The sequence below is a fragment of the Leptodactylus fuscus genome, chromosome 4, assembly GCF_031893055.1.
Source record: "Leptodactylus fuscus isolate aLepFus1 chromosome 4, aLepFus1.hap2, whole genome shotgun sequence".
In the NCBI taxonomy this organism is placed as follows: Eukaryota; Metazoa; Chordata; class Amphibia; order Anura; family Leptodactylidae; genus Leptodactylus; species Leptodactylus fuscus.
This window is the reverse complement of record NC_134268.1, coordinates 174,298,244-174,315,590: the sequence shown is the minus strand read 5'-3', so window position 1 is coordinate 174,315,590 and position 17,347 is coordinate 174,298,244. Positions and strand designations below refer to the sequence as shown.

General features: G+C 42.4%; 1 protein-coding gene across 2 annotated transcripts in view; it reads right to left on the bottom strand.

Annotated features, from left to right (window-relative positions):
• Positions 1-706: 706 nt before the first annotated feature.
• Positions 707-17,347, bottom strand: part of TBC1D5 (TBC1 domain family member 5) — a 438,516-nt gene continuing 421,875 nt past the window's right edge. For both annotated transcript variants that reach the window (XM_075271425.1, XM_075271426.1), the window contains exons 21-23: positions 6,633-6,712; positions 2,711-2,875; positions 707-1,479 (exon numbers count right to left, since the gene is read on the bottom strand). In XM_075271425.1, coding sequence (XP_075127526.1) covers positions 1,186-1,479; positions 2,711-2,875; positions 6,633-6,712 — 539 coding nt within the window. In that variant the 3' untranslated portion in view covers positions 707-1,185. The remainder of the gene's footprint in view (positions 1,480-2,710; positions 2,876-6,632; positions 6,713-17,347) is intronic.

Here is a 17,347-nt window from a genome sequence, read left to right as displayed (position 1 = left end):
TCTCGCAGCACTGGGGGCGTTCCCAATGCTGTGAGAGAAATCTCCAGCACCGCCTTCATCTTCGCCTGGAACGGCCTGTCTTTGCATCTTCTTCCAGCGCTGTGTTCAAGCTTCTAGGCCTCGGGCAAAGCCGACTGCCCGCCGGCCACAAGAAAATGGCTGCTTACACACTAAGAACTCATTTGCATACTGTCAAAAAACGGGATTTCCTCCGAACAGCGGCCCGGAGAAGACATCTAAAGGTAGGAGAAGAATAGTCTTTCTTAAGGCTATTCCGACGTGGTAGGCAGAAAAAAAATACTATTTTAATGATAGAATTATTCTATAATTGTTATTTTATAAGGAACACATTTACTGAATTCATCCGATTAGGAGAGTAGGCAGGACCCTTTTACTTGCCCACTGTTCACTTTTCCCAACCTATTGATGGCATCTTTTATCACAGCCCCCTCCAAGCTGTAATTCTCAATGTCCTACCATGTATCTCCCTGCTACCCAAAACTTATCATTTTCGATTAACTGCTTCCCACTCCAGGGTTAGTGCCCACAATGGGTGCAGTTCCTTCTCCTTACATTTAGTGTATTGGAAGCATTTTATAAGACCAGGCAGGGGACAACTCTTTAATCTCAGTTGGCTTTCTCATACAAGATATTACTGACAGCAGAACGTCCCAGCGAGATCTTTTCTAATACAGTATACAAGGCATAGTCTTCATATACTTTATTAGTTGAACACATACTTTGTTGGCATTATTGACACATTTGATTTAAGTACCATTATACTAGTAAACATTGCTTTTCCAAGCATGGTTAGGCAACCAGTGGCTCCCCAGCTTCCATAAAACCGCCAGTCCTTGCAAACACTGTCATTTACTGGAATCCAAGACGGTGAGACCAACCTTGTCCTTGCATGAAGTAAAGCCATAAACTGCATTCTGAATCCAGTAGACATATCATATAGTGGTAAATATACACATAAGGCAATAATGACAATGGCTATATTCTCTGTAATGTCTATTGTTATTTTGTGCTCTGATCAGCAGCTTGCATAAATGACAGGATCTTGTACATCCTGCTGCTCATACGTAACAAAACTACTCCCTACATATACCTGGAGAGGACATGAAGGGCGTTCTTCAATTTACAAAGTATCAAAAAACATAAGAAATAGAAGAGGAATAACGGTTAAATATCTAGTGGGCTAACAATGGTGAAGTCAGAATCTTTGCTGTTGTTGCTGCTGTCATCATCTGGGCTAGAGCTGAGGATACTTGAAGGTGTGTTTCCACCCATGAGAGGGTCAGAGAAGGTCAGTGTATGGGATGAAGGTTCTCTTTTCTGTTCTGCACCTTTATGTTTCTGCAATGCCTCTTTTGGCTCTAAGTCATGGTCATATCCACTGCTGTCACCTTCCTTTGGAACCAGAATATAGTCATCTGAGTGCCGAGACTCGGTGTTTGAAGACAAGTCATCTTCACCCTAAGAAAGATATGGAATTTATAAATGTTATGGATAAAGGAATGTTAAAAGTTATATAGACCAGCAAGGGATGTTGGGAGATTTCAGCTCAGAAGTCAGCAGAATTGTGAATGCAGCTGTGCTCTATAATAAAGGCTGTAACCTGTGACCGGGCTGACCAAGCCTGCCAATATGGGACAGTCTCACTATATTACTTAGAAAATCCATAACCTGCATAAAAATCTCCTACTGAAAACTCTTTTTCTGACAAAGTGCTGTAACTAAAACCACATTGAGGTTTTCTATATATTCCAAGCAACATAATGCAACAACATATGCAAGTGTTTACTGGCCCCTCTCCAGTTGTGCAATGATGGCTGTGATCCAAGGAAAGATAGAGAAGTTGCCCAAAGCATCTGCAAACACACAGCTCATGGAATCAACAAAAACTCTGATGTGGTTAAGTAGGAAAAGAGAAACCTACAGACAAATGTATCCAGACTGTATGTACCAGTATGTGTTGTTATGACATAGATTTGTCAGAGGTCAAACATTGAGCTCATGTCAGATTCGGGAAACTCGCAATGACATGAAGCATGTTTCCAGCCATTCCTCCCAGCAGCTGACTAAATGAGTAATGACAGAACATACTAGCAGTAGCTCCGCACATAATGACCTTACACGTAGTGCCATATGTCTTTCTGACATGATCTGTAGCACTTGGGAACCAAGTCAAGTTTGGGAATAATATATGGAAATGTCCAGTATTAGGGTGTAGAAAGTGTTTATCTCCCTTACTAACTAGTCATATGGACTATCATACAGATAGACTTGTCCCCTATAGAGAAGCAATGAGCCCTGCAACCTGCATGTAATACTTCTATCAGAGGTGGTCGTATCTAAACTACGGTAAATTTTCCTGCAGGAAAATGGAAGGCAATGTCCATTAGAAATCTGATTTTTTGTGGGAAGCAACAAAGAGTGGTTTTCTGGGATCAAGATATTAATGACCTATAGGACTGAGTATGAGTATGTTGTCTGTAGGTAGTTGTGCTAGGCACCCCTACTGATCAGCTATTTGGAGACTCCATGGTGTTCAGGTGAGACTGTTTGCCTTAGACTAGGAGTCATGTGAATGGAACAAAACTGTAATACCCTGCATGTCCACTACTAAATAAAGGGTGTGCAGCTAGACGGACCACGGTAAACAATAAAGGGGCCGCGGCTGTCTAGAGTTTAGCTATTACACTACCTGATGGAACTGCAGCGGTTTATGAGGAAACAACTCCTGCATCTCTCCCTCCTTCATCTGCATGCTGGAGCAGTAATGGTCATCCGTGATGGTGATCTCCTCATTCTCCTCAGCCTCAAGATGGCTTTGGTTGAATCGTAGAGATCCTTTCAAAATATCCTTTACCTGCAATATAAATAAGGAATTGGTTTTGTTTTGTGAGAAATACCTCCCCAAAATTATAGAGTATCTAAACTTTTACTGTATATTTCACAAATCAGTCGTACAGGTGGAAATAAAGTATGTATTATTATTATTAATAATAAAGAATTATTATTAGAGAAAAATGCCTCTCTCTTCACTTCTCTCCTTCCTCCAGCCATATTCACACCTGTCCAGCTTTAAGCAGCAGGAAATAGAAGTTTATGGAAAGGGGACCTGTCTGCACCTATTATTCGGCTCTGCTGTGGTTACAGATAGATAGATCTCAGATTTCTGCCCCCAGTCTTATTCCTGCAGTGCTTTGTCCTCTTCCCCTCCCCTCTTCATAGACTTCAGTGTAAACTAATCTGTGTACTGACTTCTTTGTACAAATGAGATCAGTGAATTTAGATTTCCTTACGTTTTTCCTTATAAAGTATGTTCTCATCTCCTGTACTATTGATTTACGAAATAAAAAAGAAAAGTTTAGATAATTGATAGTATATGATAGAACAATCGGTCTATATTGGAATATATTTTTACTAAAGCAATAGAAGTAGAGCAGAGAAATTTTACGGAGCCAATGATGGTTACTAAGTATTCTCTGTACACACTAAGGCTATGTGCACACATAGCAGCAGTGGCGGAGCAGTTGGACTAGGACTATAAAATACTGGTGAAGCTTTCATGTCAATATAGCAGATTCTGCTGTGACTGGGGTGGCGACTTTAGATGAGAAATACTTCTAGGAAGATATTGCTAGAACCAGGGGAATAGCTACAGGCAGCAGCAGCCACTAACAGGCCTGGACCTTGATGGGGGTCTCAAATGTCCCACTGCTACACAAAAATATGCCAATTCTTAATGGCACAAGCTAGATAGGGAACCCCTGCTGATCTGGAGCTTCAAGCTAGAACGGTCTCTAGGACAAACCACCACACTCAATGGATGGAAAAGGCAGAATGGCCTTTATTTCACTATGTACCACAGTAGTAAAGCTGCGGCAGAAATGTACCGTAATTATTTCTCATGTAAAAAACATTTGAGGAAATCAATGACATAATGGTCAATTAATATTCAGGAAATATCTAATACATATATAGGTCACAGGGAAATGATGAAACTAGGGATTTGATCAAATCCCGGAAGATGTTAAAATAACAACTCTGTGGGGTCATTTCCCTAAAGAAAGTCTGTGATTTGATCAAAACCCCTGACCTGTTTTAGTGAAATGATAAAATCATATTGTTTAGATATGAAGAGTCTTCATTTAGTAAAGCAACATTATTACATGTAGAGTGGGTAATACAACAATAGTCATTGAAACACTAATTATTTATTCAAAACTAATTAACAAAAGAAATAGGTACTTAAGGTGATATATTTTTTAGTACCTACTTCCAAAACATGGTAATTTTTTCCCATAATAGTCCTGTGTATGTGTCCGTTGTAGCGTAAGTAGTTGCGGCTAATTGTAAATTGTTCAATGACTGTGAAGCTTCTTCTATCCTTTCGCCAAGGTTTTTCTTTATCATGCCGCTTGTTCAAAACATGTCCTAATATTTTCATTAAACTGTTCTTTAGATACAAATTCGGTCAGAGTTTGATTTTTTTTTCTATATCTGAACACATTTTTTGTGTGCGTCATGTTAGAAGCTTGGCACGCTGGCCAGCACGGATACCGAAGGGGAGCAGTGAGGTAAAGTGGGAGTGGTAACAAGTGAAACATATATCTCTGAGTCCTGACTAGCGTTGAGCCGATCTTGACTTTTCAGGATCGATTTTAAAATCCGATTTCCGATCATTTTTCATTCGAACCCGATCTCGATCCCAATTCCGATCCCAATGCAAGTCAATGGGATTTTTTTTTTAATCGGAGATCGGATTTTTAAAGCAATCCTACCCCCTGGTGTCCACTTACCTCCAGAGATGGCTGGTCCTGTGCCCCGTGCCTTCATTCTTCGCCTCGCTGCTGCTCTTCTCTCTTCGCTGCCCCCTCCCTGCCAGGTTAGGAGTGTGGGTGGGTTAGGAGAGAGTGGGCGGGTACTGGGAGGGGAGACGTCACGTCTCCTCGCCCTGTACCCGCCCACACTAAGCCCAGTGCCGCACCTCCCATGAGGCGACCTGAAGCGAGCGCTTCAGGCGGCACTACGCCAGGGCCTCAGGGAGGGCGGCATTTTTGCTTCCCTAAGCCAGTCCAGGACAAGCTGTCCTGGACTGGCTTAGCACGGAGCGGTGGTTTGTGGAGGCCACTGGAGCAGCGCTGCTCCAGCAGCCTCCCCGCACGCTCAGGCAGAGCGCAGGCAGTCTCCGGGCCTGCTTTCTGCCGGCGAACGGCGCTAAGCCCCGCCCCCTTTCGATGTGATACGCCCCACCGCTAAGCCACGCCCCGCTCCGCCCCCCTCCTTCCGGCGCGGGGGGGGGGGGGGGGGCGCGGCTTTCTGTACTTCGCTCGGGCGGCGAAAGGAGCAGGTTCACCCCTGACTAAGCCACAAGCCCCGCCTACCTAGCGCTTTAAACACTAATCTGGGAGGGGGGGCAGCGAGGCAAGAAGAAGGAGGGCACTGGAGCAGCCATCTCTAGAGGTAAGTAGCTGCTAGAGATTTAGTTTAGCCTTCCATTCGAATGAATGAAGGCAGCCGGCGTGCAGGGGGTTAAGGCTGTGTGTCGGCTGCTTCCATTCATTCCTATGGAACTGCAGCGGAGCCTTCACACTGAATATACATCGTATACTCAGTGTGAAGGCTAAGCAATGCATTGTGGGAAAAATCACCGATCTCGATCCCACATAAAAAGATCGTGTTCGGAATTCCGATGGCGATTGTGAAATTTTCTCGATCGCTGATCAGAATCCGATCTTTTCCGAACACGATCGCTCAACCCTAGTCCTGACTTGTGTTATTTCAGGGGAGTTTTTTCTAGATCTGGACCCATTTTTCGTGTACGTCACGTCACAAGTGCTGCGCGCTGTAACGAGCACCGGAGGGGAGCGGTGTGGTAAAGGGGGAGTGAAACATAGAGCTGTGCGAGTCCTGACTTGTGTTATTTCATCATTTCACTAAAACAGGTCAGGGGTTTTGATCAAATCACTGACTTTCTTTAGAGAAATGACCCCACAGAGTTGTTATTTTAACATCTTCCGGGATTTGATCGAATCCCTACTTTCATCATTTCTCTGCGACATACATACTTAAACTGTTATTTGCGAACTACAAAAAGTTGACTATAAAAAGTTGCCCACAGTAATAGCTTAATGATCACCCTACTCTAAGGTGACCATGTAGTGTCCCACTGCAGACACCCACCCAGTGATCAGCTGTTCACACATGGCCATAAGGCAAGCCTTCTATTCCCTTATAGCACCACCACTGGTGAAGTGAAGCATTACACAATGTCCATTTAGGTCAATAGACTATCTCTGCAATATTTGGATCTGCTAGGTTCTCTAATACGAGAGACTATTTGTGTGTCTTTGTGCAAATTCTCTGTGTTGGTTTATAGATAAAGTCCTTGAAAGAGGAAACCATTTTCTGTTCATTCATAAGGCCCTAATACAGGTTTTCTAAAGCAGAGTATAAACATGAGCTGGGAACTTAATATCCATCTACAGCAGGCAGACAGGCAGCTTGGCCTTGTTAGGGTTCATCAGAGCAATGTATGATTTTCTGGAATAATAATTCTGGTAAAAATAATTGCAAAATAAGGAAAAACATGTAATACCATGAAACTCAACCATACACACCTGTTTCAACACTGCTAGAGACACCTGGATTTTATCTTCTCTTTCCAACTTTTCTTGCAAGACAACATCCTGAATATGTCCTGTTTAAGAGATAAGACAGAAGTGAAACAATCTGGAGGGAAGTGATACATTACATAGATATCATATCCTCTACCGTATCATGCTGCTCCATTTATCATTAACCCGGCAGTAGCTCACATATCTGGTACATTGCACTAGTAAATCAATGCAAAAATCACTGCTAAAATATTACAACAAAGTCATAGAAAGACCAATAAGTAATAAGCAGACATGCAGAGCTGTAGCTTGATGCCACTGGGCCCCAATGCAAAGTCTGCAATGGGGACCTTAGTTACAGTCCTATGAAAAAGTTTGGGCACCCCTATTAATTTTAATCATTTTTAGTTCTAAATATTTTGGTGTTTGCAGCAGCCATTTCAGTTTGATATATCTAATAACTGATGGACACAGTAATATTTCATGATTGAAATGAGGTTTATTGTACAAATATTGTACAGAAAATGTGCAATATGCATTAAACCAAAATTTGACAGGTGCAAAAGTATGGGCACCTCAACAGAAAAGTGACATTAATATTTAGTAGATCCTTCTTTTGCAAAGATAACAGCCTCTAGTCGCTTCCTGTAGCTTTCAATCAGTTTCTGGATCCTGGATGAAGGTATTTTGGACCATTCCTCTTTACAAAACAATTCAAGTTCAGTTAAGTTTGATGGTCACCGAGCATGGACAGCCAGCTCTCGAATGATCTGAAAACAAAGATTGTTCAACATAGTTGTTCAGGGGAAGGATACAAAAAGTTGTCTCAGAGATTTAACCTGTCAGTTTCCACTGTGAGGAACATAGTAAGGAAATGGAAGACCACAGGGACAGTTCTTGTTAAGCCCAGAAGTGGCAGGCCAAGAAAAATATCAGAAAGGCAGAGAAGAAGAATGGTGAGAACAGTCAAGGACAATCCACAGACCACCTCCAAAGAGCTGCAGCATCATCTTACTGCAGATGGTGTCACTGTGCATCGGTCAACAATACAGCGCACTTTGCACAAGGAGAAGCTGTATGGGAGAGTGATGAGAAAGAAGCCGTTTCTGCAAGCACGCCACAAATAGAGTCGCCTGAGGTATGTAAAAGCACATTTGGACAAGCCAGCTTCATTTTGGAAGAAGGTCCTGTGGACTGATGAACAAAGATTGAGTTGTTTGGTCATACAAAAAGGCGTTATGCATGGCGTCCAAAAAAAACAGCACTCCAAGAAAAACACTTGCTACCCACTGTAAAATTTGGTGGAAGTTCCATCATGCTTTGGGGCTGTGTGGCCAATGCCGGCACCGGGAATCTTGTTAAAGTTGAGGGTCGCATGGATTCCACTCAGTATCAGCAGATTCTTGAGAATAATGTTCAAGAATCAGTGACAAAGTTGACGTTACGCCGGGGATGGATATTTCAGCAAGACAATGATCCAAAACACCGCTCCAAATCGACTCAGGCATTCATGCAGAGGAACAATTACAATGTTCTGGAATGGCCATCCCAGTCCCCAGACCTGAATATCATTGAACATCTGTGGGATGATTTGAGAGCGGGCTGTCCATGCTTGGCGACCATCAAACTTAACTGAACTTGAATTGTTTTGTAAAGAGAAATGGTCCAAAATACCTTCATCCAGGATCCAGGAACTGATTAAAAGCTACAGGAAGCGACTAGAGGCTGTTATCTTTGCAAAAGGAGGATCTACTAAATATTAATGTCACTTTTCTGTTGAGGTGCCCATACTTTTGCACCGGTCAAATTTTGGTTTAATGCATATAGCACACTTTCTGTTAGTACAATAAACCTCATTTCAATCCTGAAATATTACTGTGTCCATCAGTTATTAGATATATCAAACTGAAATGGCTGCTGCAAACACCAATATATTTAGAACTAAAAATGATTAAGATCAATAGGGGTGCCCAAACTTTTTCATAGGACTGTATGTATCAGCATTTAGAATAGTGTTATATTTTAGATGACCATTGGGGCTCCGTCAGGGTCCAGTAGCAACCTCTGCATCCCCTATATCTATGCACCTGTAGACATATACAGTACTGTGGTTACAAATTACGGAGAAACTAAGTACTATCGGGAATTAAGCACCAAAGTGCTGGTCACCAGGGACCATGTTTGTTCGAGAAAGGCGTTATTATAAAAGGGGTTATCCAACTTTCTAATACTGAACCTAAATCTAAGCCATCAATTTAAGATCAATGGGGGTCTAATAGCCAGGATCAGCTGTTCCAGAAAAGGGCAGCTCTTGGTAATACTTACATGCCAGGAGCTGCGCTGCTTACTTGTCATACAATATGTAGTGGCGTGTTTAGGTACTATATCAGTATCCCATAGAAATGTAGTACTGTAGTACCTAAACCGGCCACTATATGTAGAGTTAGCAGTGCAGCTCCCAACATATAAACATGACCAGGAGCTGCAATGTCCCGAAGAAGCTGATCTGCATGGGTCACAGCTGTTAGGACCCACATGATCTAAGATTGAAGACCTATCCTGATAGAATTGTGAATAACTGTCACATATAACCTGTACATTGACTAAGTAAGATTTCTTACATTCACGAATGAGTACCAAGCTATTTTGCATATTGTTTGGAGGTGCCGCCGCCCTGGAATACAAGGACCTCTACTGACCTAATGCTCAGCTAATCTTTATTATAGTCTTCAGTGACTGACAAGGGAAATACACCACTTAGAATCATTAGAGACCAGGGACTGCGCCTTGGGAACTAAATCGAGTATTCTAAGTACATATATTTTTAGCAAGTAAATTACGATATTAGTGGGCTGAACCGGACTCAATGACATATGTTTTACTAATAGCTTGAATACTAGATCCTGTAATGCTGAGTAATACTGAGTTTCACACACGCCATGTGAAGTCAATATAATTCATGCAAAGTTACATTGGAAACACATAGGATCTGACTCAACAAAGGGAATTAGATAGGTGACAGCATAGAGAGAGTAATACACGGATTCTATGAAGGGGCTAGCAGCAGTGTAACTATAGCTCCCAGTACAAGCCTTGGGCCAGGACTCTCCCCCACTGGATTACACCTAAAAATATCCTCCCTACACTTTTAATGTGTTGTACACATTACAGCTGTCACCCACAGCTTTTGGCACCAGCTCAGAAGACCCTGGAACCATCAGCATGTCCAGTACTCAGTAGGAACTTAAAGGGGTTGTCCAAGACCTAGGCATAATGGGTTCTAATGACTTATCTTTAAGACTCACTTTCTGACGCTATGCACAGGGCAGCAGAACTCTAAGCACATGTTCAGAGGTCTGAAAATGAATAGGGATTTGAGGTAGACATCTGATTTCATCCATAGAAAATAATGGGAGGCAGAATCAGGGCTAAATCATTTGCTGATTTTGGGGTGGAATCTGTTGTAAAATCAGCAGCAGATTTTGCCATGTGAACAAGGCTAAAGGGGTTGAATATAAGTGAGTTAGTTCTTGAAGTTTCTCTCACCCCAATGAAATGCTTGTGAAGTGATTTACCTGATGTGCAGTGCACAGCTGGTGGATACAATGCTATAATAATGGAGGTCTGAGGTCTCTCTATCCCGCCTTCCTGGCTGTTCTTCCCATCTGCTCCTGAGTAACCTTTAGCTGCTTAAAGGGAGTTAACAACCTCCCCCAAACAGGTGCAACTACCTCTATACCCATGTGGTATAGAGCACATTACAATGATACAGCAGACAATGTACGTTTGTTATGTAGGTCACTTTTGTAAATTTAGAGAAAAAAATTCTTGAAATTTTATGCAAATAAGGCAAAAGGTTGGTGCACTAGGGGCGGACATTTAGCTCAGGAAGCACCACCCTTGCCATTCAAGTAGCATGAGTGTTGTCATTACATTCGGAAGATCTACTTCCACCGCACAGGGTTGTACAGACAGGAGACAGTAGGGACCTGAGTGGCAAGAGTAGTGATGAGCCTGGAGCACAAAGCATGCCTTCAATGCAACAACTGCTTATTGTGTGTCCCGGGCCCCCCACATCACATGAAAGCCCAGTTGCACTCGCACCTCCTGTTACACCCATAGGAGATAGTGTTCCAGTTACAGACAATTCATGCTAGGTCATTCTAATATGAAGTGTAATCACTTCTCTGACGAATATCTGCCGATCAATAGCCTAGTGAAACACAATGCTTCATATAGGGGTTATCAGAGTACAACAGGTTTTTAACTTTTTTTTTTTTTTTTTTTTACTAATGGGGTTGGGAATAATCACATGGGTATTTCCCTTTGCTTTTATTGAGGTTAATATGAAAAGCTATATTTTAACTTCCATTGTTATTTAGTAATTGAGTGTGCAGTTCAACAGTATCCAAGACCATTAACATTCAAGCAAGTTTATTTCAACAGGATAAGCAGCTAAGAGAAGCATATAGCACTGGTTAACCCACAGGGGCCAATGTATTAGGAAGTGCTTTAGTAACATGTTACTTGAATAGAAAGTTCAGTGCCAGAAGATGGATCTTCAGCTACATCATGCTAGACAAAATTAGGGTACAGCAATATACCTGGTAGATCCGCTTTAGGCGTAACACACTATATCACAGGTCTATGTTGTATCGAGCTGTAATAAGACCAAAATTGAGATGCATGAGGTCTCTGTATGCCTCCAATTCCATAAAGATGACAGAGATAAGAAATAGTCCCATGCTCCATGTGATGCCATATTATGGAGGTGTTCTTTACTAGATGTATTGCTTCTAGGGAGGAATCTCTGTGACACCTGGCGTCAGACGGAGCATTATACAGGGTCACATACAGTCTCCCTATGGAGCCACAGCAGACCTCATGTGCTGCTCTACAACCTACTGCGCAGGGCTCGAAATTGCACATTTTCCCTAAATTGTGCAGAAACCTTCCACTGCCAACAGGTATTAGCTGACAGCCCTGCAGACTCCGGTATAAAGCTGGTGGATATTTTTATTTATCTCATTTCTAATGTTCTGTCCAGACAGAGAAATTGGGAAGTTTATATTGTAGGTTGCTAAGAATCTCCATTGCCGGGTTTCCATAGCAACACCCATTTCTTGCGGTTTCCTTATGCTTATCACTGTACACAGCTGGAGTGAGACTCGCGCTGATTGCGGCCACTACTTATGGAACCTTCAAGATTTGCTGGATTTTTAAAGGTGCAGCCAGATTAACCCTTACATCTTCAGACATCAGAGCAATGTATCACAGGCTGCGTGAGTACTTAGTTTACCTTAAAGGGGTTTCCCTGGGACTACGCCTTTGATGACCTATCCTTAGCATAGGTCATTAATATCAGAATGGTTGGGGTCCAACATCCAGTATGTTTTATCACACCAAGCAGCCCATATGTTCTATGGACGAAAAGGAGTGTCAATCTGTGCGCAGGAACTCTGATGATGTCATCAGTCAACTATACCTCGCTAGCTGGGGGCCTATCAATGTCTGCCTATATATCATTCATCTTCACATGTAATTAAATAGATTTAACTGTTTATGGGTTGGATGCTAATGTATAATAAACCAAATTCAGTTCTCTCTAATGGGTATGTGTTTTTTTTTCCCTGTTTTTTTTTTTTTTCATTTTATTAGTATAGGGACCACTCTGGGACTTTATATTAGGTTTAGGGGCCACTATGGGACATTATAATGTGTGGAAGGCTGCTACGGGACATTATACTGTATGAAGGGCTGCTATGAGACATTATACTGTATGAAGGGCTGCTACGGGACATTATATTGTATGAAGGGCTGCTACGGGACATTATACTGTATGAAGGGCTGCTATGGGACATTATACTGTATGAAGGCTGCTATGGGACATTATACTGTATGAAGGGCTGCTATGGGACATTATACTGTATGAAGGGCTGCTATGGGACATTATACTGTATGAAGGGCTGCTATGGGACATTATACTGTATGAAGGGCTGCTATGGGACATTATACTGTATGAAGGGCTGCTATGGGACATTATACTGTATGAAGGACTGCTATGGGACATTATACTGTATGAAGGGCTGCTACGGGACATTATACTGTATGAAGGCTGCTACGGGACATTATACTGTATGAAGGGCTGCTACGGGACTATACTGTATGAAGGGCTGCTACGGGACATTATACTGTATGAAGGGCTGCTACGGGACATTATACTGTATGAAGGGCTGCTATGGGACATTATACTGTATGAAGGGCTGCTACGGGACATTATACTGTATAAAGGGCTGCTATGGGACATTATACTGTATGAAGGGCTGCTATGGGACATTATACTGTATGAAGGGCTGCTATGGGACATTATACTGTATGAAGGGCTGCTATGGGACATTATACTGTATGAAGGGCTGCTATGGGACATTATACTGTATGAAGGGCTGCTATGGGACATTATACTGTATGAAGGGCTGCTATGGGACATTATACTGTATGAAGGGCTGCTATGGGACATTACACTGTATGAAGGGCTGCTATGGGACATTATACTGTATGAAGGGCTGCTATGGGACATTATACTGTATGAAGGGCTGCTATGGGACATTATACTGTATGAAGGGCTGCTACGGGACATTATACTGTATGAAGGGCTGCTACGGGACATTATACTGTATGAAGGGCTGCTATGGGACATTATACTGTATAAAGGGCTGCTATGGGACATTATACTGTATGAAGGGCTGCTACGGGACATTATACTGTATGAAGGGCTGCTATGGGACATTATACTGTATGAAGGGCTGCTATGGGACATTACACTGTATGAAGGGCTGCTATGGGACATTATACTGTATGAAGGGCTGCTATGGGACATTATACTGTATGAAGGGCTGCTATGGGACATTATACTGTATGAAGGGCTGCTATGGGACATTATACTGTATGAAGGGCTGCTATGGGACATTATACTGTATGAAGGGCTGCTATGGGACATTATACTGTATGAAGGGCTGCTATGGGACATTATACTGTATGAAGGGCTGCTACGGGACATTATACTGTATGAAGGGCTGCTATGGGACATTATACTGTATGAAGGGCTGCTATGGGACATTATACTGTATGAAGGGCTGCTATGGGACATTATACTGTATGAAGGGCTGCTACGGGACATTATACTGTATGAAGGGCTGCTATGGGACATTATACTGTATGAAGGGCTGCTATGGGACATTATACTGTATGAAGGGCTGCTATGGGACATTATACTGTATGAAGGGCTGCTATGGGACATTATACTGTATGAAGGGCTGCTATGGGACATTATACTGTATGAAGGGCTGCTATGGGACATTATACTGTATGAAGGGCTGCTATGGGACATTATACTGTATGAAGGGCTGCTATGGGACATTATACTGTATGAAGGGCTGCTATGGGACATTATACTGTATGAAGGGCTGCTATGGGACATTACACTGTATGAAGGGCTGCTATGGGACATTATACTGTATGAAGGGCTGCTATGGGACATTATACTGTATGAAGGGCTGCTATGGGACATTATACTGTATGAAGGGCTGCTACGGGACATTATACTGTATGAAGGGCTGCTATGGGACATTATACTGTATGAAGGGCTGCTATGGGACATTATACTGTATGAAGGGCTGCTATGGGACATTATACTGTATGAAGGGCTGCTACGGGACATTATACTGTATGAAGGGCTGCTATGGGACATTATACTGTATGAAGGGCTGCTATGGGACATTATACTGTATAAAGGGCTGCTATGGGACATTATACTGTATGAAGGGCTGCTATGGGACATTATACTGTATGAAGGGCTGCTATGGGACATTACACTGTATGAAGGGCTGCTATGGGACATTATACTGTATGAAGGGCTGCTATGGGACATTATACTGTATGAAGGGCTGCTATGGGACATTATACTGTATGAAGGGCTGCTATGGGACATTATACTGTATGAAGGACTGCTATGGGACATTATACTGTATGAAGGGCTGCTACGGGACATTATACTGTATGAAGGCTGCTACGGGACATTATACTGTATGAAGGGCTGCTATGGGACATTATACTGTATGAAGGGCTGCTATGGGACATTATACTGTATGAAGGCTGCTATGGGACATTATACTGTATGAAGGACTGCTATGGGACATTATACTGTATGAAGGGGCTGCTATGGGACATTATACTGTATGAAGGGCTGCTATGGGACATTATACTGTATGAAGGGCTGCTATGGGACATTATACTGTATGAAGGCTGCTATGGGACATTATACTGTATGAAGGGCTGCTACGGGACATTATACTGTATGAAGGCTGCTACGGGACATTATACTGTATGAAGGGCTGCTATGGGACATTATACTGTATGAAGGGCTGCTATGGGACATTATACTGTATAAAGGGCTGCTATGGGACATTATACTGTATGAAGGGCTGCTATGGGACAATACACTGTATGAAGGGCTGCTATGGGACATTACACTGTATGAAGGGCTGCTATGGGACATTACACTGTATGAAGGGCTGCTATGGGACAATACACTGTATGAAGGGCTGCTATGGGACATTATACTGTATGAAGGGCTGCTATGGGACAATACACTGTATGAAGGGCTGCTATGGGACATTACACTGTATGAAGGGCTGCTATGGGACATTATTTGTGATGGGCACTGTATTTGGGATAACAGCAGGATGGAGGGAGTGATGGAAATGTGAGCAAAATAAAATGCTTTTCTGGAAATCTGCAAAAATGAGTTGTGGTCAGCACCAAATGTCATGGTGGACAAGATGTTTATAATACAAGGAAATATCATTGGATATTAAAAAAAAACAAAAACGGAAAAAACTCCACCTTTAAATGACTACCTAAAGAGTCGCACTGACTTCTACACAGCCAGAGGGGCTTCATTCTCTACGCCAGGGGTGAGAACCCCTTTTGCACATACAGTAACTGAACAAAAACTTTTGTTTTTGGAAAGGAAAGTGGATTTGCACTTAGCTGAGGAAAAAAAAAGAAACAAACCAAACATTTCCAGGATCAGCAAAACATATTTTTCCTAGGATTCTTCTTGGTAATTGGGGACACTTGAAGACTATAGAGATTACCCTGTAATAAGTGAAGACATCAGAAGGCGGCAAACAGCGAAGGTGTTGCTATGGTGACCTTGTAAGCAAAGATTTTGATTAACTTGTGCAACACAGTTAATGTCCAGCTGCTGCGGAAGAAACAGAACTACAGGAGCAAAAATAATGAGGACTGTTTATGCTGTAATGGAGGTCGTGTCACAAGATCAGCCCCTGTCTACATACATGCTATGGTGTATAATTGTCACAGACGGGTCCCCGGGTCAGGGGCCCCATCTATGAGCCAAAGCAGAGAGTCACTTTATAAGAGCAGTTCCCCCACTCTGGCAAACCTGACCATCCACGTATAACATGGCTGACCACTCCCAGGTGATCGCCAGGATGGCTCCTATTTAAAGAAAACTAAACAGAAAATTCACTGATTGATAAAATGCTAGCTCTTCCTCCATTAAACTCCTTTACCTTGGTCTAATTTGTGTCCTATGACAAATAAATAAGAAAGATAAAAAAATCTGTGTTTGTCCCATTTCTCCCTACTCTTCCCCACTGTCATGTGCCAGGCTGTAAGACAACTGGCTGGAGCAGAATCCTCCTCGCTGTGGTTTGCCTAGACATAAGATTGTTAAATGTCATCCCTGGTTAACCTCCCTCAACCTCTATCTAGTCACCAGCCAAATATGGGGCTGATCGGCAGGAGATGGACCCCTGTGTTCTCTGCTGGATTTCTTAAAGTTATGTCAGGATCCCTCAGAAAATGCTGAGGGCCGATAAACAGCAATTGCAGCTATATTTCTGCTTACTTTTATCATTCATTTCTAGATTTGGTGTTCCTTTAAAAAGAGGTTATATTCATGACATAAGTAATGGATATCACTAAAACCCACTGAGGGTATGCAACCCTAATACTTTATAATATATTCACTACCTCTGAGTGTACCTATAAGATAGTGGTTGGCTGGTTACTGGACATGTGCTTGAATTTTTACATCATTAATGGGATATCTACATGTATCCTTATGGACATAGAAAGGAACAGGTACTACGCCCAAACATTATGTGGGTACCAATGAGACAGACTTCATACCCAGACCCACTTTAACAGTTTGCAGAAGCATAACTTGAAACTTCTGGGTTCTTCAGCAAAATCTGTCTGCCATATAGAATAATGCCCCCCCTCGCCCCTCCAGAGTCCAGGGTCCGGTAGTGACTGCTGCCAATGCACTCCTTCAGAGAATTTACTAAAATCCACCAACGCTCAAAAGTATACATAAATGTTCCTAAACAAAAGCATATTATGGGGAATCTGTCAGCAGGAAACTAAATACAGTACCTACACTTTCCACAGATGCCGTTCCTATCCTGCATTGAAGCTCCATTTTCATGAAAATCAGAGTTTTATTCTTATGATTATTAGCTGGAAAGTGGTTTCGAGCCCTTTCTTCTCCTGCTGTGGCTTCATGCTCTGCTCTAGATAATTGCCCATAAGTGCTGCGCACTTCTGCCACCTCTATTGCTTGGGTAAGATCTCCCACTGTGTCATACTATATCTGCAGTTGGGGCAGGGCTGCACTTCAGCTTCAAGCG